This window comes from Psittacula echo (assembly GCF_963264785.1).
Source record: "Psittacula echo genome assembly, chromosome: 4".
Lineage (NCBI taxonomy): Eukaryota > Metazoa > Chordata > Aves > Psittaciformes > Psittacidae > Psittacula > Psittacula echo.
In genome coordinates this window covers 122,232,090-122,257,193 of record NC_137738.1, presented here as the reverse complement: position 1 = coordinate 122,257,193, position 25,104 = coordinate 122,232,090, and the positions used below count along the sequence as shown (strand labels likewise).

The window sequence follows — 25,104 nt, the reverse complement described above, 5'->3', positions numbered from 1 at the left end:
TGAGGATGCTGAATACGTAAGGAGCAAGTCGGTCCCATGTTCCCTGTGTGGTACCCAGAGCAGTGCTTCTGAACTCATCGCCACTCTCATGTATTTAAATATAGCAAACACTTGGGGGTGTTGAGCTGGGTAAGGCCCAAGTCCTCAGTGTGCAGTAAAACCAAGTCTAAATCCTGCTGTGTGATGGAGTCTTTGCATGAAGAGCCCCAGCAATGAACGTAAGAGCTCGTTGACACACTGCTGGTGTTTTACTGGGATGCATTTACTAACACCCAGTTCAGAACATAGCACTGCTCCTTTTCTGTTGGAGTTGAAACCCTCTGTCCGACGGGGCTGTTCATCGTTGGGTGTTCAGGTTCCAGTTTTTCTATTTCAATGAAGGTAACGTTTGCTATAAAACACACCTCTGGTAGGAAAATTCCAATGGTAATTTTTTGAAATCCCACGAATAGCCCAGAGTCAAATGTTTAAACCAGAACTAGGAGGAGCTATGGGTTATCTCCATCTGAGATGGCATGTATACAGCAGTGTATATGGGCATGTGCTATGAGTGTGATGCTTTACATGGGTTGAAAGTGCAGGAGAAGAAATGCATACAAATGGATTCGCTAAAACCAAATAATGATTTCATGTTATCTTTTCCCACTGGTTACTTAGGGTAGAGGGATGTGAGAGTTTTAATGCTATAAATCAGTCCTACACTGCACATGGTGTAGAGATTTGTGTAGATACATGTCAGATCCCAAGTGACAGACAGGCTTTGCACACAAGGTTTGCATGTTCAGGGGAGTACCCTGAGACATGGGTATCATTGTTAGTATGGTGCAGCCCGAAGGCCCCAAAGAGGGTGGCACTGACTGTTCACGAGACCTGTCCCCTGTGGCCTAGTGAAGAAAGGAGGATGGGATGGGATGGGGGGTGATGGTGAGGCTCTCGGGTACCAGGGCAGGAAGGGGGGACAACATCTCTTTGATAACCAAAGCACATGCTTCCTTTTCCTGAGGTACATGAGCCTCTCCTGACAACAGCTTCGGTGCTTTTTTGCCTTACGTTAGTTACTGATTGCTGGTTTGTTTAATGAATTGGGTAGGAAATAAACAAGTTAGAGCTGGCGACTGACCTATCAATTATGATGTGTGATTGCTCCTCCGGGGAACATATGCAGTCATTTGTCCTGACATTTTGCTAAAATAAGGTGGTATTATGGGACCAATCCACCTAATTCCTTACTCCCTGGGGCCATTTAGTGTACTTAGCCGTTAGAAAGGTGATTTCTGAGGCATGACAGCTGTTGGTGTTGGGGCCATTGTGCAGTGAACAAAACCGTTAGATCCTGCTCATGTGCTGCCTTTGTACCCTCGATACAGAAGCCATTTCATAAATGAGGCACAACTCTTGCCTCAGAAATGGTGTTGCTGCTTTGTGCTTCATCACTGGGGTCCATGTGGAAAACAAACCCCACGCAGCCTGCAGTGGGGGGTGTTTGAACCTGGCACTGCTGCAAGCCCATGCGGTTGATCCCGTTAGCTGCTGCCATTCCTGTCGAGTCCTTTCGGTTGATGAGATACACTGCAAGTAGCATCTCCTCATGTTCTTTTGACCTTCTCTTAATGTGGTTAAAGCCGCATTTCAGCAGACACATCACTGATGATGTTCTGCCACAAGGCTTGGCTTGGCTTTGCTAGAAAGCTGCAACTCTGTGCAGCAGAGAAGCCTGTTGGAGTTCTTGTCTGGGGGTCACAACCCCAGGACTAGGGCCTGAAGCAGCATCCTCGGTGCCTGCCTGTGGGACCATGAGGCCCCCGCGACCCCCCGCAGAGCAGTGCCAGAGCTGTACTTGGGGCAGACCTGCTCAGGGTATCCCAGAAACACATCCAGGGCTTACTTAAATGGGGGAGTCAGTCGGTTCTTCCCATTCCTTCACATCTTTCCAGTGATGCGTGTTCTCAATGAGGCAGAAAAGGGTTTCCAATTTCGGAAATGTGGGAATGGCATGGATCTGTTGTCATTTATGGCCAAACCCCATTCACCAGCGGACCCCGCTGCAGGAGGAGTTCAGTCGTGCTGGACAGCACTGGCTTTGAAGCAGGTGCCTAGGCTGGTTCCAGGGGGGTCTTTAGGATGCAGGCAGCACCGCAGCGGTCCTGTGCTCAGCCCTGGCTCGGTGCCGGGCTGCCGGGGGCCCACGGGCCTGCGCTCCCCGCATTCGGCTCTGCGGGCTGGACACGGAGGTGTCTTCTGGAATCTTCCCGGGGAGGGCCCCGGCTCACCACCGGGTGTCAGCGTTGCGCTGCGGTGCGCTGCAGCCAGGAGAGCATCTGTCTGGCAGTAGGAAATAGCGTTACCTCACCAGGATGGCTTTGACTTCTGCCACATCTGAAGTGAGTTGCTGCACAGCGGGGACGGGTTGAAGGTAATCGGTCCACAGGCCTTCCTTAAGGCACAGTGCAGCCCACCACTGCGTCAGACAGGCGGCTCTCCACCTCCTGCAGTGAGGCTGTGCTGGGACCCCGGCTGTGGGTCTGCACCGTGGCGAGCACATGGCACGAAACATCAATGGGTATCGCAACGTGCTCCGTGCTTCTTGAGGAGGCCAATGCAATTGCCATAGCTTTAAAATGGAATAGTTGTTCTTTGTATATTGAGTTACTCTGACAACTAATATATAGAGAATATATTTCTACTGTAATCTCATAGGAGGAATTTAAAGGAGTTAATTTTATTAACTCTGTCTCCTATTTGTAACCTGCTAGAGGAGAACCTGTTCGAAGTCTTGGAGTGCTTCCTGCCTCGGTGACACAGCAGTACTGTGTAGAAGTGCCTGACAGATAACAGAAGCAGCTCCATTTTGCTTGTCTCTTCAGTGCGTTTCTGAATGTGCAATTATGCGTTCTGTGAAGTGGGAGCGTGCATAACCCAAAGCAGTCAGAAACGTGCCAAGTGGGTTGTGCTGCAAGGTGGGGAGTGTTTTCCTGCCTGTCATCAGACGTTTGAGAATCAAATATAGTTCAGGGCAGAAAACAATTGTCAAACGCAACATTATCTCTTGTCCCTTGTGTATTTGTTGTGAGAACCTCTGTTAGCTGCTGAGACCTAGAGACACCGGGTAAACAAATACGTGGAATTTGTTGTCTGAGCCAGTGTCTGCATTAAGAAGAGCAGAAACTGAAGCCGGTAATTAAAAACTTCATAGATAGATTTTTGGCCCGAGTGTTGATCTCAGTGCGTTGAGATACACGTTAACTTGGTGTCCGCCTGGCTTTCGGTCTGGCTGCTCTGTATTTAGGAAAAGGGAAGGTTAATCCTATCACTTTGAAAGAGTTTTCCATGAAACACGTGAAGACACTCCAAGATAGAAGTTCCTCCTTAGACGTAAAGTAATTTCCATGAATAAAGCAGCAAGAGTACAAACTGCTCTGGAAGGTGTAGAAATGGCTTTAACGTTATGTAAATATGCTCCCCAGGTGTCAGCTAATGGTAGTAAATGACAGCAGAGGCAGTGTTTCTCCTCTCTTACAAGGACTCCATAGCATCTTTTCCAAGAGGAGCCAGACCATTAAGCTCTGCTAATTTTCTGTGACCTATTAAACATGCACATACTTCAACATTGTAGTACCATTTATCTACCATTTATCTTGTGCTGTGCACTGAAAAACCCTAGTGTTAGTCATGTCAGTGAGCCATGGTGAGCTCTGTGTGAACGCAAGGTGAGGCATGGCTCATGGTTTAAGGATTCTCAGCAGGCTTTGGCTGGGTTCCTTTCATGCATTTCTGTGTTGTTTTCCATATTTTTTCACAGCTGAGCTATTCTCTGAACCACACAAATCGAAAGCTGGTGCTGGAATCCAAAGTGTCTGTCAACACCAGAATTGTGGTGGTTGGTGCGTCCGATGTTGGAATCTCTTTTCTGGAAACGCTCATTTTTTGGTAAGTTTTCTATTTTATTTCCTTTATTGAGAAGAACGTGTTACCTTTTGGTTGAAGGGCTCACTGCATCCATTCAGAACCATCCTTTGAGTCTGTCTCCATGTGCTAGTTGGTAAAGGGCTGAGTGTCTGAAGATGTGCAGAGGTAGGTGCTGCATCCTGGTGGGCTCTGGAACTCGGAAGTGCTGACAGAGCTGCTCATAGATCCGCAGGGTGAAGGCACGCTGAGTTTCCATATACTTCAAATCTCTTTGACAGTTGTTCTTGCACAGCAATATGAGAGGTTAAATCCATGGCCCTCACATGTGCTCCAAAGCAGTATTGATCTGTGAAGCCAGTTGTGCTCAGTGGGATCACAGATAGCTGTCTGAATCCCTCCCATCTCTTCCCTCTTGTGATGTGTGTTTTCAGAGCTGTGCAGTGTACGACAGAAGCTTGCTGAGTTTTAACCCCACTGTGCTGCTTTTAACTGTAATGACACCTTTTGATACCTTTGATTCCAACGAGTCTTTTGATGTTTGGGATTGCTCAGGAGCCAAGGATTGTCCTTTTAGGCCCTTGTGCTGTTTTTGCTGTAGACCCCAGGGTGATGGAAAGGGCTAGCAGAGGACATGCTCTTCCGTAGCCTGGGCCTGCTCTGTGGCCCACCAAGGGCACAGGCCACCGCACACATTAAGGGATTCATCAGCAGTAAAACTGCAAATCAGATTGCTGTGGTGACTTTGTCTTCTCCAAACTGGAGTAAATGAACAGTCTGAACTGGTTGAGAAGGAGAATGTATACAACTTCTTTTACCTTCCATTGTCTGAGTGTCCTGGGTTCAGCTATAGCAGTCATGGGTGTTATCAGCGTTGTTCCCAGGCTGAAAGTCAAAACCACAGCTCTGCACCAGCTACTAAGAAGGAGAAAAAAGACTGCTACTGCTGAACCCAGGACACTGAGCCAGGGCAAAGTTCTGTTTCACAGACTTCCCAGAGTTAGAACAAGGTGCCCCCTCCCCAATATCTGACTGCTTGCATTTGCCTGCCATACCCATCCCTAGCTGTTGTGGGGGCTGCAGGGAAGTCAGGCTGCATGTGAGAATCCAAGTCCTTCTGTGCAGTTGTTGTTTTCCTCATAAATGAAACATGCATCCTAGAAATGTCTGAAAAGACTTGTAGGGTGAACATGGCATCCAGATTGGGAATGTTGTAGTTACAGCAGCGTGGCCAGTGCAGCCGGGGAGGCTGGCAGGGAACTGACAGTTCTGCCTGTTTCTGTCGGTTGAGTCAAGAGTTTGTATTTCTACAGCAGCCATGCATAACATCACAAATTAAAATATCAATATGGCAGGAGAAGCAGGAGCTGAAGTGCTTTGTGGATGTTATTATAGTGCTGGAGCAGGGAAGGAAAAATACCAGCTGCTTGCTCTTTTTCCTTAGGTTCTGACTGCCTGCAGAGCATCCCTCTTGGAGTAAAATCCCTTTCCTCTCACCCTCCTGTGCCACTCAAAACTCAGTTAAAAAATCACTTTACAGCTATCAGCCATGTTCCTGTTGCTCACCCTGTGCTGTATTACTGCACTTTCAGCATGAAGTGCTGTGAGGAAAACCAAAGCACATCGATGCTCTCAATGTGCTGGCCAGAAGCTGAGTCCCTGCAGTGAGCGGGGCACGAGAGCCTGTCTGCAGCACTGCACCAAGGGGTGCTCCTGCTTGGGAGAACCTGAGCCTTGCTCTCAGACACAAGAAGCAGAGAGGCAGCACTTAGTGCAGAATGCCCCAGCATTGATATTCATATATGTATGGACTTCAGAAAGAGGATGTTTTCGTTTTCACATCAGCAGCAGATCAAGTCTCCTGATCAATGTGAAGGCCTCGTAATACAATTTGGTTTAATTTACTCATATTTTTTCTAGTATTGTTTGCAGAGGTTACATGCACTAAAAATAGCCAGATTGAATTAATTTGTAAGCCCCTAATCCTGAAAAAGAGGAAGTAGTTTTCTCCTCATTATTCTTCATACTTAATTATTTTACATACTCAGTCACCATGGAAACACACAATGTAATTCACTTACCAACAGAACAATTATTAGAACTACATGTTACAAGTGTTTTCAACTTTTTTGAGACTGAAGAAATCCATTTTCCATTGAACAGGGATCATCCCGAGCATTGCCTCTCAGGAGCCTCTGCCCCCGCTGTGCCAGGCAGGGCCCTGCAGTGTCTCTGCTGCAGCACTGGGGAGGGTCACCCTGTCCCCTGCAGCCAGGGGCACCCCTGCTTATCCACCCGCACCGAACACAAGCCTGACAGTGCCTGCTGCAGAGGTGTGTATGGTGGGTGCTGAGGCGCTGGCACAGGGTGCCCAGAGAAGCTGTGGCTGCCCCATCCCTGGCAGTGTTCAAGGCCAGGTTGGACACAGGGGCTTGGAGCAAGCTGCTCTAGTGGAAGGTGTCCCTGCCCGTGGCAGGGGCTGGAGCTGGAAGAGCTTTAAGGTACCTTCAGCACAAACCAGTCCATGATTCTGTATGTGCTGTAAACTGCTGTCTCAATGCTGCTTCAGTCTTCCCGTGCGGCTCACTGCCTTGCTGCTGGAGTTTCTGGAAACAGATTGTCACAGAGATCAGAGCACTGGTGCACCCAAATTGGTGCCTGTTGTTTCAAAGGGCAATGTGGAAATGCTGCAGATGAGTGTATGGAATGACCTGCTAGCAGGAACGCTTCTTCCTGATGCTTGGGGTGCTCTGAGCCCTGGAGAACTGAATCCGTTGTGCTTAATCTATCGCTAGGTCAGGGGAGGTGATCTCATTATTCATGTTCACCATTCAAACATATCTCTCCTGCTGATTCCTGTTCTCGGAGTGTAATCACATGCAGACATGTGTTTCCAGCCATAGTGCTGCTTTCCTACAGGCTCAGGGATGTTTTATTCGGGAAGCAGGGGAGCAATGCAGGCAGAGCCCAGCTTCCCATCCACACAGGACCAGCTGTGGGCACAGGTGACAGAACGCCTCCTCCAGCACATGAGGGGCTGCAGCGAGCTGGCAGCAGAGCCCAGGCGCTGTGGAGGGGCAGCGAGGAGCTGCACCATCAGTTGCTGCAGGTATCAACTGCCGTGCAGGAGCGTGGCAGGCAGGAAGGAGCTGTGAGTGCCGCAGGTCCTGCTGGGGATCCTCCTGGCAGTGCAGTTACATCCTTCCCCTTGCACAGAGCCAGTCCTGAGACACGGCTTGCAGGACCTGCAGCGCATCAGCCCCCTTGTTAAAGAGGTGCAGACCCTGCGGGATGTCCAGCGCTAAAGGAGAAGCAGCCACTGAACCAATCTCCCTCGTGAAAATGCTGCTCAGCCCAGCAACACCCAGCCCTATTGTTCCCTGCCCTCCTTGGCAGGCTTTGGCCTCCCTCCCTTTGTTGTGGGGCTTTCTGGGGAGAGCTTTCAGCTCCAGTAAGTCAAGCCGGAGAAACTCAGAAGAGAGGCTGAGCTAAAACACAAGTTTTCCTCAGTTTTAGTTTCCATTGAGAGACTTGGTCCTTGGGGGGGAAAAACAAAGAAGAAAACAAACCAGAAGGAAGAGTTTTATCAGCCATTCTGGTAAATACATGCATGCCCCTACACTTGCAGTGCTATGATCCACTAACACTGACACATTGTCATGGATGGAGACCCTAAAAAGGAGACTGAATTTAAGACTAAAGGAAGTTTTTAAGAAACTACGCTTTTTTTTTTGTCATCCCCAGTGAGCTGAAGTGCACATCTACTAAACTTACACATGAAAAAGCTGGTTTAAATACTCAACCTGCAAGTGTTCAATGACAATTGTATCTAGAAAGGACTTGTAAGTGTAAAATGTGTTTTGTGAGGACAGATTGTCAGTACCTCTGAGTGTGAGGAAAGGAGAAACGAGCTCAGTTCCGAGTTCTGCAAATACCAGTTCTTGGAGGTGAGGTCCAGCAGGAGAAACATCCACTGCAGCTAACAAGGTATTTGAAAACCTGTGAACAGCTACAACTGGGGATAGCGAGTTGCACAGTGCTCAGTTACACCAGTGTTCCCCATTGTGTATATCCTTAGGGGAAGGTAAGCTACAGCCCAGCTCTTTGATCTTCTCAAATGCCCCAGTACGGAGATGCTTTACAAGTAACCTCAGTGCTGAATGCTGGTGTCCCAGGAGGGCAGGGCCAGGCGGTGGGTTGGATGTGCTTAGTTCTTTGACACTGAAAGAGCACTGGCCATGGCCGCAGCGTTAGGCCAGAGACCCAGTTAGACCCAGCCATGCCGCTGGCTCTGTGTGGCTGAGGGCACAGCGTGCTCACAACGCTGACAGTGCTCGCTGCTCACAGTGCTCACAGCGCTGACAGTGCTCACTGCTCACAGTGCTCACAACACTGACAGTGCTTGCTGCTCACAGTGCTCACAGTGCTGACAGTGTTCACAGCACTGACAGCGCTCACAGTGCTGACAGTGCTCACAGTGCTCACTGTGCTCACTGTGCTCAGCACTGACAGCGCTGACAGTGCTCACTGCTCACAGTGCTCACAACACTGACAGTGCTTGCTGCTCACAGTGCTCACAGTGCTGACAGTGTTCACAGCACTGACAGCGCTCACAGTGCTGACAGTGCTCACAGCGCTGACAGTGCTCACAGTGTTCACAGCACTGACAGTGCTCACAGTGCTCACAGCGCTGACAGTGTTGACAGTGCTCACAGTGCTCACTGCTCACAGCGCTCACAGCGCTGACAGTGCTCACAGTGCTCACAGTGCTCACTGTGCTCAGCGCTGACAGCGCTGACAGTGCTCACTGCTCACAGCTCTCACAGTGCTGAGAGTGCTCACAGCGCTCACAGTGCTCACTGCTCACAGCTCTCACAGTGCTGAGAGTGCTCACAGCGCTCACAGTGCTCACTGCTCACAGCTCTCACAGTGCTGAGAGTGCTCACAGCGCTCACAGTGCTCACTGCTCACAGCTCTCACAGTGCTGAGAGTGCTCACTGCGCTCACAGTGCTCACTGCTCACAGTGCTCACAGTGCTCACAGCGCTGACAGTGTTGACAGTGCTCACAGTGCTCACTGCTCACAGCGCTCACAGCGCTGAGAGTGCTCACAGTGCTGAGAGTGCTCACAGAGCTGACAGTGCTCACAGTGCTCACAGCTCTGACGGTGCTGACAGAGCCTCCTGGCAGCCCCCCGGCTGCAGGCATGCAGCTCCCAGCAACATCTTGTCACTGGTCCCACTGTAGTGAACCAATTAGCTCTTTATCCACCTCTTTGCATATAGCTGTGGAGAGCAGCATTGTCTCCTGATTACAGGGAAAGCCCTGTTTAATCCATGATCTCAAAACCTCCTTAATCCAACCTCTGCTGTAAACAATGACTTATTCTCTGAGGACACTGGAAATATACATAACATGCTACACGAAACAGCAGTAAATGAAGGTGGCTGTGGGAAGGGGTTGGGAAATAGTTTTACCTTTCCACATGGGTGCACTTAAATAACTATTGCATTTAAAAACTAAGTGGATCAAAGGACATGTTTATCAAAGCCCAGAACTTTTTTCTTAAGGCAGAACCAGAACCTGGCGCAGGAAACTTGTGAGTGTTTGTCTGCAGGACAGTGTCTCCTGTTGTGAGTTGAATGTGTCAAAGATCAGCTTGGAAATGGCAGGGGTTAGAACAGGGAGTGTTGACAGGAGAGCCCAACGGCTGCTCTCCAGCAGCGCAGCGTGCACGGCCCTGCACATCTGGCCTGTTGGCAGTGGTTACCATAACGCTTGCTGTTTAATTAGGCTTTTTATCTCTGCATTTGTCTGAGAACATCTGAAGCTTCCATGTTGCCTGGCACTAATTAGTTGACTAATTAAATAGTTAGTGCTTACTTGCTGATCACAGAGCTAACATGTAATGAATGCTTTGGTGATCCTCATTGCTTTATACTATCTGTCTCTGCCACACGAGTTGAGATACATGTGCTTCCTTTTGACTGCCTTTTTTTCACACCAAGGCAAATGCAGAACAATGTTGTGGTTGACCGTGTGTTCAGTGTCACCGGGCCCGTGTCCTTCAGATGTTGTTGCCTTCCATCATTTCTGGTGAATAGAGATCAAGTTGTGACAGAAATAAATACGATGGGTCGTATCTCGCCGTGTTGTGCAGTCAGGATCACAAAGGACACTGTCAGTGACTGATACCAGACACAAACTGGGGGAGAGGATGTGGGTCAGCTCTGCCTGCCTAGCAGCCACTGACCTGCTTCTGCCAAAAGATATCAATTAGCATCGATATGGGGTTGGTTTATAGTTATGTTCTTGTTTTGGAGACAGCTTTCAGTTTTAAATAGATTATTTCAGCTTGAAGTACTTACCCTTTAAATACATGCGAACATTTGTCTGAGCCCGAACTATTCTTTCACACGTCAAATTTGTAAGTATTTGGTGATTTTGCTACTATTTAGATAGGAATACTTATAACTTCCTGTTGCATGTTAAAACTGGTCTTGGAAATAGTGTTTTTCACATGAAAAGCCTGTTTCAGAATTGCCATGAGTCACAGGAGTCTCTATAGAATTCTGTTCCGTGTGCGTTGTACCCCTTTTGGAGACTGGGGGTGGCATTCCTGGGCTCTTGGAGCAGCTCTATGCCAGCTAACCTGGCTGCCCATCGTGCTCAGATCAGTGCAGGTCAAAGCAAACAAAGCAGCATTCCAAGTGCAAACACTGCGTTCGGGTGCTCCGGGTCTGCTGAAGCCATGCAGGAGATGTACTTTTCGCTGCTGTTCATGTTTGGTTTTCTTTGTTTGATGTTTGTTTCCCAGGGCTGCTGTGGAGGTGGACTCACTGAGGTCTCCAAAACTGCCTGTGGGTTGGTTCTGAAGCACTGAAGAGTGTTCAGACCCGTTGGCTGTTAAGTTGTGACCCTTCTCCCTAGTAATTAGTGTACATTTGATTCCTGGTCACATGTAGATCTGTATGTACTCTGACGGAACATCGCTGTTTGAAGGTGCTTGCTTGGTTTTTCTGAATGCTTGATGAGCTGAAATGTTAAGGGTCCTTTTCTGAAATGATGCAGTTACCCTCCAGGTCCCAGGAAGGAGATGAGTCTGATGCAGTTTACATTGCCATGAGATCTGGGAGTGCACAGGATAGCGCAACAAGCTGGTGAATCTCTATGTGAATCTCTATATGAATGCATGCTGTGTTAGCCAGGCTGCACAGGCTCCTAGTGGGGCTTAGTTGGGTTAGGTGGAGCTGTAGCTTGATTGCCCCGGTACCCATGTTACTGTATGGTGGTGGGAACTGGGACACGTGCTGTAGGGCTGGACAGCCTGGGCCCTGGTGTCAGTGGCACCTCTGCAGGAACTGGGTGTCACTTCAGTTTCGTGGGAGCTGAGGGCACGGGTGAGGCGGGAGGAGCTGCTGGAGAAGCACCTCCTTGCCCTGGTGAAGAACCAGGTGCCAAAGGCTGTGTGGTGCTGCACCTCGCGGGGTGCCCTCCCTGGGGACCAGTACCACTGAGGCAGCTGTGCCTTCCAGGCTGCCAGAGCCCAGTGCTGCAGCTGCTCCATGCAGATGTTGGGCTCAGGGATGGTGGCCCTGCTCCAGCCTGGCCCTGGTGCTGCCAGCTATCTGCCAGGAGCCTGTGGCACTGCCGCGCTGCCTCAGGACACGCAGCTCTTGGGAGTGTCTGCTCTTCCTGCCCGCTCCTGCTGTCAGGAGCAGAATGTGCCCAGAAGTGAAGACAAAAACGTTGGTACTGATCTCAAGCCGTTCAGATTCAAGGCAAGTGAATCCTCTGACATCCATGTGCTTTTCCAAGTGTGTACTCTTCCATCCCTGTAAAGGCGGCATTGCCAGATCTGCACCAAGCAACACCACGGAGTCAAAATGCTCATGTCCTCTGCAATAACCTGGAAAATTGGGGTTTAGTAAATAGGCAGCCATAAAAAATCCCTTAGTTTTAGCATAGCTTGGCTGGCCAATAATATGAAAAATGTTCTCTTCACAAGCTAGAGTTTACGCTGTGTGTTATGCACTGAAACATTCATCCTGGAGCAGACAAAACAGCAACATTTCAACCACATTCTAGTTTTACTGCCCAATTTATGGCATCTTCATCTGTGGAAAATGGTGTTGATGTGTCTCAACTGCGATTCTGAAACTGCCAGGTGATTAGATTCAAACAGCTAGAGACTGTAACTACCGAGGCCATAATCAGATACCCCTCATTTTCTGTCTAGAAACATAATTGCTCTGTTTTATACCTTTAAGAGGATGAAATGCTGAAACATTTATGGAATGGAAATTGAAATTTTAGTAAGGAAATGCTCTCAGTAAAGCAGTGCTTGGATGGTGCTTTGATTTGGTCAAGCTCAAAGCCAACTTATATCTGGGATAGTGGGGCTGACTGGGTAGACTTGGTAGCTGTGGGTGTTCCCACGTAAGCGTGTGGATGTGTCTGAATGACTGTGGGTGGTGTATGGGAAAGGAAAGAGCTCTCAGATCTTCCTGTTGGGTCACACAATTCATACTGCAAGGAATTTGCCCCACTGATTTTGAGAAGCTCCATCCTGGAAGTGCTGCAACTGTGGAGCAAACACTCCCATTTCTGAGAGAGAAACCTGCAGCGGGGATGGCAGATGAGCCATCATCTGTTTGCACTTTGCTACCCCAAGGCAGTTGGTGCTTGTAGCACTTCTCAGTGCAGTTCACTGTGGGAGAGAGAACATCTTCCAGCAGCATAGTGGGAACAAAAATGTAATTATCTTCAAAATGGTGCTTGGAAATGTTACGGGAAGTTTGGGGTTGGGTTGGGTTTTTTCGGTCTTGTGATAGGAGCACTAGGCTTGAAGCACAAGGAGGTGCCTCCACGTCCTACGTAGAATCAAACCATCAAGTTCAGAGTCCAGAGAGATGAGGAGGAGCTGCCAGCTGGGGAGAGGAACACTCACAGCACCCCTGAGGGGCGTGAGCCAAAGCTCAGAGGAAATACTACCTGGCTTTTTAATGGGTTCTTGCTAAGCTATTGGCAGCGGTGGCAGTGGTGGCTTTCATGGCCTGGCCTTAAGGCTGCTCTTGAGAATGCAGCATCTGGTGAAGTCAATCACTGCTAAACCTGGTGGGGAGCTTCTGGAAAAGCAGTACTTTGATAGAAGCACTTTCCATCAAAACGTAAGTTTTTGAAGGGAGGATGTGGTGGTGTGTCAGGAGGAGGGACCTGGGACGTGAAGAGGTATTCTGCTGAGGTGCCATGGAAAAGAAGTAGCTCTTTGGTTTTTAAAGAAATTACATCTTGAATGTTGGTAAATCAAAGTTGGAAGCAAACACTTTCTTTTTAATCTCTTGTGAACACTTCAGGAGAGCGTTTCTGAAATGAAAGAGGATGGTGAATTGCAGCCATGTTGGGCCTGTCTTGAATGGAAATAGTACTGTTCTGGGAAGAAGATGTGAATTCTCCCACTGCAGTGACTGCTCTGTCCCCTGGTGTCCTCAGTGGCAGCCAGATTAATTGGGAGCCACTGGCAATTAGATTCACTTGCCTTTCCATTTTAGTTGGTGGTGGTCTCGACATGTCTGTTGCCGGTCTTGGAGGAAGAGTCACCATGGGCACAGTTTTTAAAACAAATGAATATGTAGAAACCCTTTTCTTGACCCTTGCACTGAGAAGTGTCCCTGTAAAGACTGTATTGTCACCTCTTCTTTCACTGAGCAAATTTGTTCACAATCTTAACACGTTTTCCTTAGGTTGATCCAATGGAGAACTGGTTTATCTTTGTTCACTCGTAATTATAGGGGGATAATTATTAGTAATTATGGGTTCAAACTGAAACAGGGGAAGTTCAGGTTAGAGATAAGGAAGAAGCTCTTCCCTGTGAGGGTGCTGAGGCGCTGGCCTAGGGTGCCCAGAGAAGCTGTGACTGGCCCATCCCTGGCACTGTTCAAGGCCAGGTTGGACACAGGGGCTTGGAGCAAACTGGTCTAATGTGAGGCATCCCTGCCCATGGCAGGGGGCTGGAACTGCATGATCTGAAGGTCTTTTCCAACCCAAACCACTCTGTGATTCTATTCTATAACTCGCTGATGGACACTGCAGTTAAGCCGCAGTCCTCCTCTGAGGGCTGTAACTGATGCGCTCACATAAGGTTCTTGGGTGACTGTTGATACAAACCATAAACTCTTTCTGCTGCTGCTGGTACCAACAGCCTGATGCCCCAGTGCTGTTGGGTCATGCCACCTCATGCCACCAGAACAGCTCCGTGTTGCACCATGCAGGGGGTTGGTTCTTGCTGGGTTTTCGCATAGCTTTGTGCTCAACTTTGGGTGGATTCTTCCTTATCTGAGTCCAGTGCAGCTGCCCCGGGAGCAGGAGTGCAGGAGAGGGAAAGGCTTTTTCCAGCCCTGCCAGCAGAAGCAACGGGCGCTGTCCAAACAAACAGAAGCAATTTAGTACCATGGTGAGAAACTTAGTGGTAAGAAACTTTAGTACCGTGATGAGAAACTGAACATGAGCCGGCTGCAGTGTGCACTCGCAGCCCAGAAAGCAACCGTATCCTGGGCTGCATCAAGAGGAGCGTGACCAGCAGGTCCAAGGAGGTGATCCTGCCCCTCTACTCTGCTCTCGTGAGACCTCACTTGGAGCATTGTGTGCAGTTCTGGTGTCCTCAACATAAACAGGACATGGAACTGTTGGAACAAGTCCAGAGGAGGCCAAGAGGATGATCAGGGGCTGGAGCACCTCCTGTATGGAGACAGGCTGAGAAAGTTGGGGCTGTTCAGCCTGGAGAAGAGAAGGCTGCGTGGAGACCTCATAGCAGCTTCCAGTATCTGAAGGGGGCCTACAAGGATGCTGGGGAGGGACTCTTCATCAGGGACTGTAGTGACAGGACAAGGGGTAACGGGTTCAAACTGAAACAGGGGAAGTTTAGATTGGATCTAAGGAAGAAATTCTTTACTGTGAGGGTGGTGAGGCACTGGAATGGGTTGCCCAGGGAAGTTGTGAATGCTCCACCCCTGGCGGTGTTCAAGGCCAGGTTGGACAGAGCCTTGGGTGCCATGGTTTAGTGTGAAGTTTCCCTGCCCATGGCAGGGGGGTTGGAACTGGATGATCTTAAGGTCCTTTCCAAGCCTAACTATTGTATGATTCTAATAGGGAAACATTACACTCCTAAAGGTTGCTAACCAGGGCTCCAGTGCTGAGGAATGTGTTTATCCTTGGTGAAAACATGGGCAAGTGAGGTGTGCTGTTACTTGGAGCAGCAGCCTCTGTGCAGCTGAGCAATTCTGTGTGGGGCTTGTGTAGAGCTGGAAAATAGGTCAGAAGATCTTTTCCTTCTGCAGCAGTCTGCTCTGGAGGTCACATCCTGCCTGCTGTGGGGTTGGAGTGTTTGGGTGCTGGTCTTCCCTGACGAATGGACAGTCCTGCTTGGGATAAATTGTTCTGTTATTTGAGAACAGGTGAAGGGTCTGTACCCACCTTTTCCCAGAGACTGGCACTGGGCACACAGCTTTCCTGTGCCCTGAGCATCCAGTGTCCCGCCTGGTTCTCTACTGCTCATCATCCTTCGCGCTGGGCCCACTCCAAGCCTGGGCCCACTCCAAAGCCTTCCTTTGTTGCAAAACAGATTGCTCAGATCTCTCAGTTTCGTTAATGCAAGACCTGATCACATCCGAGTGTTCAGGATCTAGTGCTGGAAACAGGCTCTTTGCTGCCCTTTCTGGAGCAATCTTGAGCTGAGTGAAGCTGAGGGTACAGGATACTCAGGACTTGGCTTTTGGGTAGGTTATAATTGCAGACAGTAACCTTACTGTTTGAAGGCTGTGCCACAGAGCAGTGCCCACAGGAGTCAGTAGCCAGGGTAAGCGTTTTCTTCTGTCACCTGTTCTATTTGAGCTTCCCCCAACGCCTGCAGGCACAGGGAGCGCAATGCTTTGTTCCAGCTGACTGCAACGCTTGCGTTCACACACACGCTTCACCCAGTTTGTTGTTGTAACAGGAGAGATTTGACCGTGATTAGTTGTGATAATGAAGGGTTTAATGAGAGCAATTAATTAAATCATTTGTTCAGGCACTTTCCACCATCTCAGCCTCCAGCATTACACCCTGCACACAAGGAAGGAAAACAACAGGTAGCAAAACATGAGGCAAAAAATCCACAAACACGGCAGAGAACAGCAAGGTTCAAACTGCAGGAGATACAGACACAGATCTCTCTATATATTTAAGTACTGTACTAAAACTTTGTGTTTACTGCTTTGCTTATGCTCACAGTCAACTGACAGTCCTATTTTATTTCAAGGACAAGGGTGTTTAAACTCTTTTTGTAGCTGTCCTCTAAGCTGTGCAATGAAACCCAATACCTTTTACTTATTTCCCTAGATACTCTAATCCCTCCCTGCTTTACCAGTATCTTTGAGCTGTTCTTCCCTCTGTATCCACAGCAACATGAATCCCTGCTGGAATTAGTTGCTTCTAAAATGCAGGTGCACTTGGTTTATGTTGCTTTCATTCAGGCTCTTAACTTGAAGACTTTCCCACCAAACAGGAACCTCTGCTTTTACTCTACTTCATATTAGGCATCAATTTATGTATTAGAAGCTCAGAAGATGTTCATTCTCCTACAGACACTACCTGTTTCTCAGAGCCTTTGGTGGTTTTCTGTTATCAAGAGATTTTAGGCAGCAAGAAGGCATCAAACACCTTAATAAATAAACAAGCCATCCTTTTGTTAGCCTAGAAGTAACACTGCTTCATGGAGGAATGGGGTGGATGGCACAGAGTGTGGCCCCGTGTGTACAGCCACTGCTCAAACCCCGCAGAGCCATTACCTCCATGTGCTGGTGCCTGAACATAATCATGGCTGAGCACCCGCAGGCTGCCTGTTATTTCTAGCCTTGTAGTTAAATGCCTGTAGATATGTGTGTGTGTGTATATGAATATGTATGTGCATGTATGTATGTATTTATATATGTAGATATGGGTGCCATGGTTTAGTGTGGGATGTCCTTGCCCATGGCAGGGGGGTTGGAACTGGATCATCTTAAGGTCTTTTCCAGCCCTCACTATACTATGATTCTATGATTCTATGATTCTAAGTGCCTGACTGAGGAGAAGCTCCCCAAGAGCCATCAGGGTGCACCTGAGCCCAGAACCCCCCCGTGTGCTGGGCTGCACCCCCAGAGCGTGAGCAGCAGCTCAGGGAGGGGATCCTGCCCTCTGCTGTGCTCTGGGGAGACCCCCCCTGCAGCCCTGATCCAGCTCTGGGGCAGCAGCACAAGAGGGACGTGGAGCTGCTGGAGCGAGGGCAGAGGAGGCCATGGAGATGCTGCGAGGGCTGGAGCAGCTCTGCTCTGGAGCCAGGCTGACAGAGCTGGGCTGGGGCAGCCTGGAGAAGAGAAGGCTCCTGAAGGGGAGACCTGAGAGCAGCTCCAGTGCCTAAAGGGGCTGCAGGAAACCTGGAGAGGGGCTTGGGACAAGGGCCTGTAGGGACAGGCCAAGGGGAATGGCTTGAACCTGCCAGAACAGGGGAGACTGAGATGAGCTCTTAGGCAGAAGCTCTTCCCTGTGAGGGTGCTGAGGCGCTGGCACAGGGTGCCCAGAGAAGCTGTGGCTGCCCCATCCCTGGCAGTGTTCAAGGCCAGGTTGGACACAGGGGCTTGGAGCAAGCTGCTCCAGTGGAAGGGGTCCCTGCCTGTGGCAGGGGTTGGAGCTGGATGAGCTTTAAGCTCCCTTCCAACACAAACCATTCTATATTGAAACACGGACTGTGTGGTACCATCTCTACAGATTTGCCTTCTTGGGGCTAGTTTCAGTATATTTAACTTCTGTTATTGTCTCCCCTGATCAGTTTTCTGGGATAAAAGCTGACTGGGATGGCAGTTGGATAGGTTGCAGTCAATAGGATTTACTGTTTTCAGCTATCCTCATGATCAATACACATTTTACAGAATTACTGGAAAAATCAGTCAGGAATGGTTGGAGACATCTCATTAGGGAAAGCAGATCTGCTGCCTTGGCACATCAATATCCTTACTGTGGATATAGAATCATAGAACCTATGATTATATATATATATATATTTAAAATCCTAAGGTTAGGATTACCAGCTACAGTTTTGAGATCATGCTTTTGTAATACTCGACAGTGGTGGGTTTTACTTGTTTTCTTTAAAGATTTTGATGATCTTCACATATTCCAGCCTGTGGTTTTAATAATGAAGCTTCATTCATGGCTTAGCCATTTAATAGAGTTTGATTCTTAGCTGAAGAAGACTTTTACCTCTCTGAAAACGTGACCATTATTTGCATGGAGCTGTGCTCATGGACCCAGAGGGCAGCGTGCCAGCTCCTGGAGCACAGGCAGTGCTGGGTACCTGCCTCTGGCCTCTGCAGCTCTGCCCCCAGCATCATGTGCCCTTTTGACAGCTCTAATCCCATTTTCTTTGTGCCCTGATTTTTCTCACTGTAAAATGTGAACAGAAGATATGACCCATTTCATCACAGTCTTCTAAGGAGATGCTAATCATTTTGATGCCTACAAGATTAATGAATGGGAAACATTGGATCGTGGCAGCCTATGGGAATGCCATGGGAGCACTGAGGTAGAAGTAAATCATTAGTTAGTAAATCATAGTGAGTGAAAGGTCTGAAGTGAAGCCCCACACTCAGTGGGGAAGAGCTGAACAAATGACTGATGGCTGTGGAAATGCTGGATGAATGTGTATGGACTAAATAGAGGTAGAGCACCTGCAGAATAGGATTGTACCAGATCAATAAAGTGCATCATGCACTCCTGAAAGAGAGACATGTTCATGTTGCCTAGGACCCTCATTCTGCTTCTTCATCCTAAATATTGTTAATGGAATTTGAAAGTCATGTTGCTGTAGCTCCTGGACTTGGAGAACCATTGGCCTGAGGCCATGCAGCATGTGATGTGCAGAGGTCATTTCAGCTCTAAGCTGAAAAGGAGCTTGATGTTCCTAAAAGTCTTTTCCAACCCAGGTTATCCTGATTCTCTGATTCACTGCTGTGGGGACAGGCAGGATGGGATTGTCCAGCATGTTTGTGTACTGGTGGTGTACTTTTCTTCATAACTACATGTAAATCCATTGCCAAGGAGCCATCCTGTTGAGGTATATAAAGTTGTAGTTGTTCAGTAAGCACCCGCTGGCAGCGCTGCACTGGTGCGAGTGATGTTCTGTGCACTTGGAATTCAGCTCAATGGGTCGGGATAACTCGGATTTCCGTCAGGCCCACTTTATATCCCTCAGCCAGCATAATGTGGCCATAAATGAAGAGCAGATTCTGCTTACACCCACCTCTGCAGAGTGACCTTAATTTAAATGAGAATCAGGCCCATAATCTGTATAAATATATGCACTCTGTTACATGAAGGTTATTTATCACATTGCACTTGGCCTGCGTATGCATGGAGATTTACCATAGATAATCCATAATCCAGAATTAAACTATTAATATGCATTTTGAGAGGGGCAGCCATAACCTTGAAATTCCTTGGTTTAAGTATGACCTTTAACTTTGTTTGAATATGTTTTTTAAAAGTATGAATAACAAATTAACATTGGTTGATAAAAAACATTCTGATTCCTTTGTACCATTTGCATCAATCCATACTCAACTTACAGAAAGCCTTGAAGATTAGAAGGCTTAATCACTCATAATATTTATTTGGTTTTAAATGTCAGATCACATTTAGTTCAACATGCTGTCAGCCTGGTTCTCTACCACACTCTGCCCTTAATGAAACCAGAAAGTAGTCTGGTACCCAAAGACACGTGCCTCTTAGCAAAAGGACAGAACATTTGTACCTGCCCCATGTAAAGGAATTGCTCTCTGTATCCTCCTGAATATGGAACTAAAAGCTACACTGTTCCTCTGATGTGCCCTCCTAACTGCAGCAGGCCCGGCACAGGAAGCAGACCAATTCCCAGTTGTCAGGAATTGGGTTTCCTTTCCCGCTGCTACCGGAGGTGTTTGGGCAGACTCAGTGGTCTCACAGGTAAATCCTGCCATAAGGAAGAACTTGTTAGTTACATGATAGAGTCTAAATACCTGTCAGGATTAGGACGGATTGTGCTGAATGCTGGCCGTACAGTGTGTGACCATGCACTGACGTGCACTTGGGTGATGCTTCTACCAGCTGTAGCCTGGCACACTTGCCCTGCTTCAACCATGGTGTTTTGGTTTCCTTCCACAGGCCACGTCTGCAGTTCAACAACCTGACCTTGATTTCAACTCACGGCCTTCCAGGAAAAGACCCACCAGGCTCCAGACATGGAGGATTTTTAATTAACAGGTTTGATTTCAGATCTAAACACTGCCATAGCTTCAAAGGAGAACATGACACTTTGTAATGCTCTGTGAACTTGTCCTACATTTTAGATAGATACACAGACAGCCTCAAAACAATCCAGTCTGTCTATACAACATGCATTCACCTGTGAAATGAGTTGAATATAATGACTGCTAGAGCAGTAACTTCAGGTCAGCAGTCCATTGTGTTACACCAGGACACTGGTCTCTGCTTCCCAAGACTTTTCAGATTGTTTAGATCTCCAGGTTAAAGAAAAATGATAAAAGATGTATGTTTGCTTTTAAACCATTACTTAGTTTTTCATTTTCATGGGGTTTGTGCCAAGCAATGGTGACCAAACAGACAAGAATTAATATTAGCAGTGTGACCAGTGATGTGGTGAGATGCTGTCACCAGGGGACTTTACTTACAGGGAAAGTTTAGGATTCTTGCTGTTGATGTCAGTTCTGCTGCTTGTGAGCTGTTTGTGTGCCTGTCACTGGGCTGTGTGTCTCCAGCCCAGCTCAAGTGCTGTCCCGCACGCTCCTGGGCTGGCAGAGCCACAGCACTGGTGCTCAGGAGCTGCAGGGGAGGTTGTGACTCAGGACAGCAATGCCTGTGGCTAGGAGCGGGTATTCCACAAGCTCCCTCATTGGCCAATAAGTAAAATATCTTGTGTTCAGTAGGATAAAATCTTAACTCAGTAACATCAACACTACAGAACCCCCACTTAAATTTAGTACATTTGGTTTGATGGTTGTGTTTTGTACTTCGGAATAGTGTCAGAGAATCCTCCCTGTAGAAAGGAACGTGATTGTCCTGAACATTGAGGAGGATAGAATCAAAGTGAATTTGCTATTTTGAATAGCTGGGGAATGAGCTTTGTACAAGTTATTTAGATCTGCAGTGTGGCTCTTTGGAACCTGCTCACTGGTTTCTACCAAATCTTTCACTAAGTAAGCAGCAACGCGCTAAAGGGCCAGCTTTTTTAATGGCAAAACAACTCCCTGTCTGCTTGCTGCACTTTAAAAATGAGCTCTCTACAAAGACATGAGGATGGTGTGATGGGAACCTGTTTAAAACCATCTTATCTCATTTGGAATTTTACCCTATCAAGGAATTTTTATAAATAGTTACCTGAATTGATTTTTTTATTGCAGAAAGGGGTGTGTTTAACTAGTAAATGAAGGGCCTTGATGCTCACATAAACACATGTGCTCTTTCTCCTACATATACTGTAAAAAAGAGTTGCAATAACACAGCATCCTTCCTGATGGAAACTTGTGCTTCATGTCTGCCTCACCAGAATTAGCTGGTAAAATTTGAAAGCAGATTAAGAGTGAAAATTGAGCTCTGCAGGGTGTGAGTTCTTGAAAGCATCCCTGTGATTTTGGAGTGCCAGTCTCCTGGGAGCTGCACTCTTCAATTATAAAGGTGCTTTTGAAACCCCTCAGCTGTCCTTGATGTCCACTTTATTTATAGATGTGTGCCTGATTACAATTCAGATTGTCAGTTGTTTTCTTCCCTTTCGTACTGCCTCTGCTATTTGTGAGTACGGAGGATGCAGAGCGCCTCAGAAAGACCAGGTGTTCTGTCCTAAAATTCTTCAGGCCATAAAGCAGCTTTGTCTGTGCCATCCTGTGTGATAGTGCTGGACCTCAGTAACCACAATTAATGCACAGCACTCAGCTCTTTCAGAACGTGTGTGCTGGTGCTCATAGCAAAGAGCAGCTGCCAGTGCTGTGACTTCCCTGCAGCAACGCTGCAGGCACTGGTGCAATATACAGGATCAGATGCTTCACCACGAGCCCAGTCCCCTTCTATTTAATCACAGTCCAGGTAGTCCTGTGGAAGAAAGGGGAATATTTTTCATCACTTGGTATCAATAGAAAGTAAAGTTATTGAGCCTCTGGATGGCCGTGAGCTTTGTGTGGTAGATGGAGTGTTTCTTCTTCAGTGACTTCAGATCACAGACTGGAGAAAGTGGAGGATCTCTACACTGGCCATCCTCACACAGGCCTGAAGTGCTGGCAGGGGTGAGATCCAGCTTCCTTTCACACAAGATATGCTAATTCCATCTTCTTGCCATGTCACTCTGATCTCATAAACCAGACGTCTGTGGGGCACCAGGCATTCATCTTTTTTGCTTGCTTCAAGCTTGTTGCATTCTTTTTTGCTAGATCCCACAGATTCATCCCTTTGCAAAGCTAGAAATGGGTTTGGTTTTAGCATTACTCTTCAGTCCTACTGCAAGAACCTGATTGAACAGAATTCTGCCTGGGTTAAGTTCTCTGTATCAGAAGGCACTGAGTTGCAGAATGGCCAGCAGCAGTCTGTGTATGAAAATACAGGGCTATTGCAAGACTCCATGATCTTCATGAGTCACAACAGATCTTGTTGAAGTGTCCTGGTTTAAGCCCAGCTGTCTTTAAAGTTACCGGCTAAAGTTACTGGCTGGGCTTAAACCACAACATGAAGATGTGATTTCTCTGTTCCTCCATATGTTTTATAAATGGTGTGTCTGTTGTACCTCTTATGGGAGTGTTTTACCTTCAGGAATCATTGTCTTCCCGGAAGTCTATTAAAAGAGGGTAGTACAAATGCAGAAATAAATAAGCATCCTAGTATTTGCTGGCCTGGGAAAGGGGGCATGGACAGAGCTTTGGAAATAATTGTTATTTTCATTGCTGAGGCATTGAAAGAGGGTTTGTTCCATTCAGATTTTGCTTCAAAATTGGCTTTTTAAGTAGCAGCATCTCTGATACTTCCATCATACCCAGGAGTATGTGTGATACTTTACACTGAAAACAGGCTGAAATACTGCTGAAATCTGAGAGCTGCAAAAGTAGGTCCTGTGTGAGGCTTTGGAAATCCACGAGTGGTTTCAGGTTCCTCAGTGGCCTGGTACTTACACTGAGTTAACAGCACCAGAGCTGAGCTCAAAACCTGCACACCCTAAAGATCAGGTTCCTGTTGAGGTTTCTCATTTGGACAACTCTTAGTCTGTAAAGCCTTCAGGGGCCCTGGAAGCCCCAACTGTCCCATGGAACAGGGCTCTGCTGTTAGAACAGGCAAACCTTCCTCTGGTTCCTTGCCTCACACTGAAGGGAATTGCTTTGAAAATGCAAAAAATCCTTCCCCATTTCATTAAGAATAATAAATTGTTCAGCTACATATTAGAGCAGGTTGATATTTTCACATCTGCACTGCTTGTGTGTCTCATTTCCTGTCTAGTTCTGTGCTCTTTTGGATAGCCTATGGCAAAGTTTCTCCTCCTCCCCCGTTACTGTTCGGTTCATCCAGCATACAAGCTCAGTTGCATTTTAGAGACTCCTGACTGTTTGGGGCAGGGGGTCAAATCAGAATGTTTTCAGGGTTCTTCATTCTTGCATTTTGGAACAGTTCAGCTGGGAAGGGATCACCAAGAGAAGATTGGAGCTCTCTGTCTTTCCTCCCAGCTCTTTCCTGGCTTCTAGAGTATTTGCAAAGTTTTCATGCTGACACTTCAGAACATGCATGTTAAAATGCCACTAGGGCCTCTGAAGCTTAAGTCTCCTCCTTGGAGGAGCCTGCAAAGAAAAAGCAGATAAAGCATGTAGTGGTGACTTTGTTTTTACATGACGTGGTTGTAGGGCTCAGTGCTGGGAGGGGTTGTTTGGTTTAGCAGAGAGTAGTCAGTGTGTAACTGTGTTCCATACGGACTGATCTCGTCTAATGCCTGCTGTCAGCTCGTGTCACTCACAGAGTGTCTTCCTTCACAGCCACTGCTTTAATGATGAAGATCATGCAAAGATGTCACTTCATTCGTGGGTTAATGTTGTGGTTGGTAAAATGACCAGCATAAACCGCGCTGCCAAATACGTGGTGGTTTCCAAGGAGAAAGTGCCGTATGACTACCTTGTGCTGTGTGCAGGACAGCAGTACCAGGTGAGGTGTGTGTGTCTACAGTTGTTGCAGCGAGTAGTGTTTCTGTGCTGAGCAGAGCAGTGGTGCTGAGCGGGTCCACAGCCTGTGGGTGCAGCAGGTTGTGCTGTTCCAGTGTGGCTGCACAATGGGAAATGTGGCTTTGCAAAGTTTCCTCCCAGCAACGTCACTGCTCAGCGTCAGGTACTAAGCAAAGCTGCCAGTATTTTTGCCACCATGACACTTCACAAGGAGACTCGCCTCCAGCTGGTCCAACATCATTTGACTAAGTTTTGGTATAGAAAGAATTCCTTATCAGATTAATTGTTCATCTCACCCCATGACCGTGCCAGGGTACACACATGGTGCTGTGTGTTATTGTAACACACAGCCAAGTTTCCAGTGACATCAAAGCAGATCCTTAGTTTCGTGTGAAATGTGGAATCAAGCTAATTTCCTGTCCTCAACTCGGAAGGAACCCAGCCTGGGATGTCCTTCTTGTGTACCATCCACTGGCCTTCAAGCTAGATATCCATATGGCCATCTTTTGTGTAGCCCTGTTGCCTGCAGTGGTTTTGCCTGAGTGATTGGTTTTGGCATGAACAAGGCATTTTGCCTGTAAAATCAGGAGATCAAACTGAGCATGTGTCTGCAGGTCTTTGCAGTGCTGTTCACCAGAAGTCACAAACATGAATGTGTTCAGCCCTGCAATGAAAGCTTGGCCTGCACGGGTGCAACAGGGCTGGGGAGCAAGGAAGCCCCGGGTTCTCGGTAATCACTTTGCAGAGTAGAACCACTTTAAACAGCAATCCACATTTGCTGTCCAGAGACAAACAAAAACTGAAGTGTGGTCTGAATGACTTTAAGTGCTCCTATAAAAAGTGTGGAGGTAACCCTGACTTGCAGAATAAGTTATGGAAAGTAACTACACTGAAGAAAGGAAGCAGGGCAAGACTTGGGATTTATCTGCTTTCAAGAAGAAAACCTAATG

The 25,104-nt window shown here is 47.6% G+C and overlaps 1 protein-coding gene across 5 annotated transcripts in view; it reads left to right on the top strand.

Moving 5' to 3' along the window:
- The window catches only part of CFAP61 (cilia and flagella associated protein 61), a gene marked incomplete at its 5' end in the record, with an annotated part of 111,516 nt that overhangs the window by 46,944 nt on the left and 39,468 nt on the right, over positions 1–25,104 (top strand). For all 5 annotated transcript variants that reach the window (XM_080615811.1, XM_080615810.1, XM_080615809.1 and 2 more), the window contains 3 exons: positions 3,800–3,927; positions 20,115–20,213; positions 23,972–24,137. In XM_080615811.1, coding sequence (XP_080471937.1) covers positions 3,800–3,927; positions 20,115–20,213; positions 23,972–24,137 — 393 coding nt within the window. The remainder of the gene's footprint in view (positions 1–3,799; positions 3,928–20,114; positions 20,214–23,971; positions 24,138–25,104) is intronic.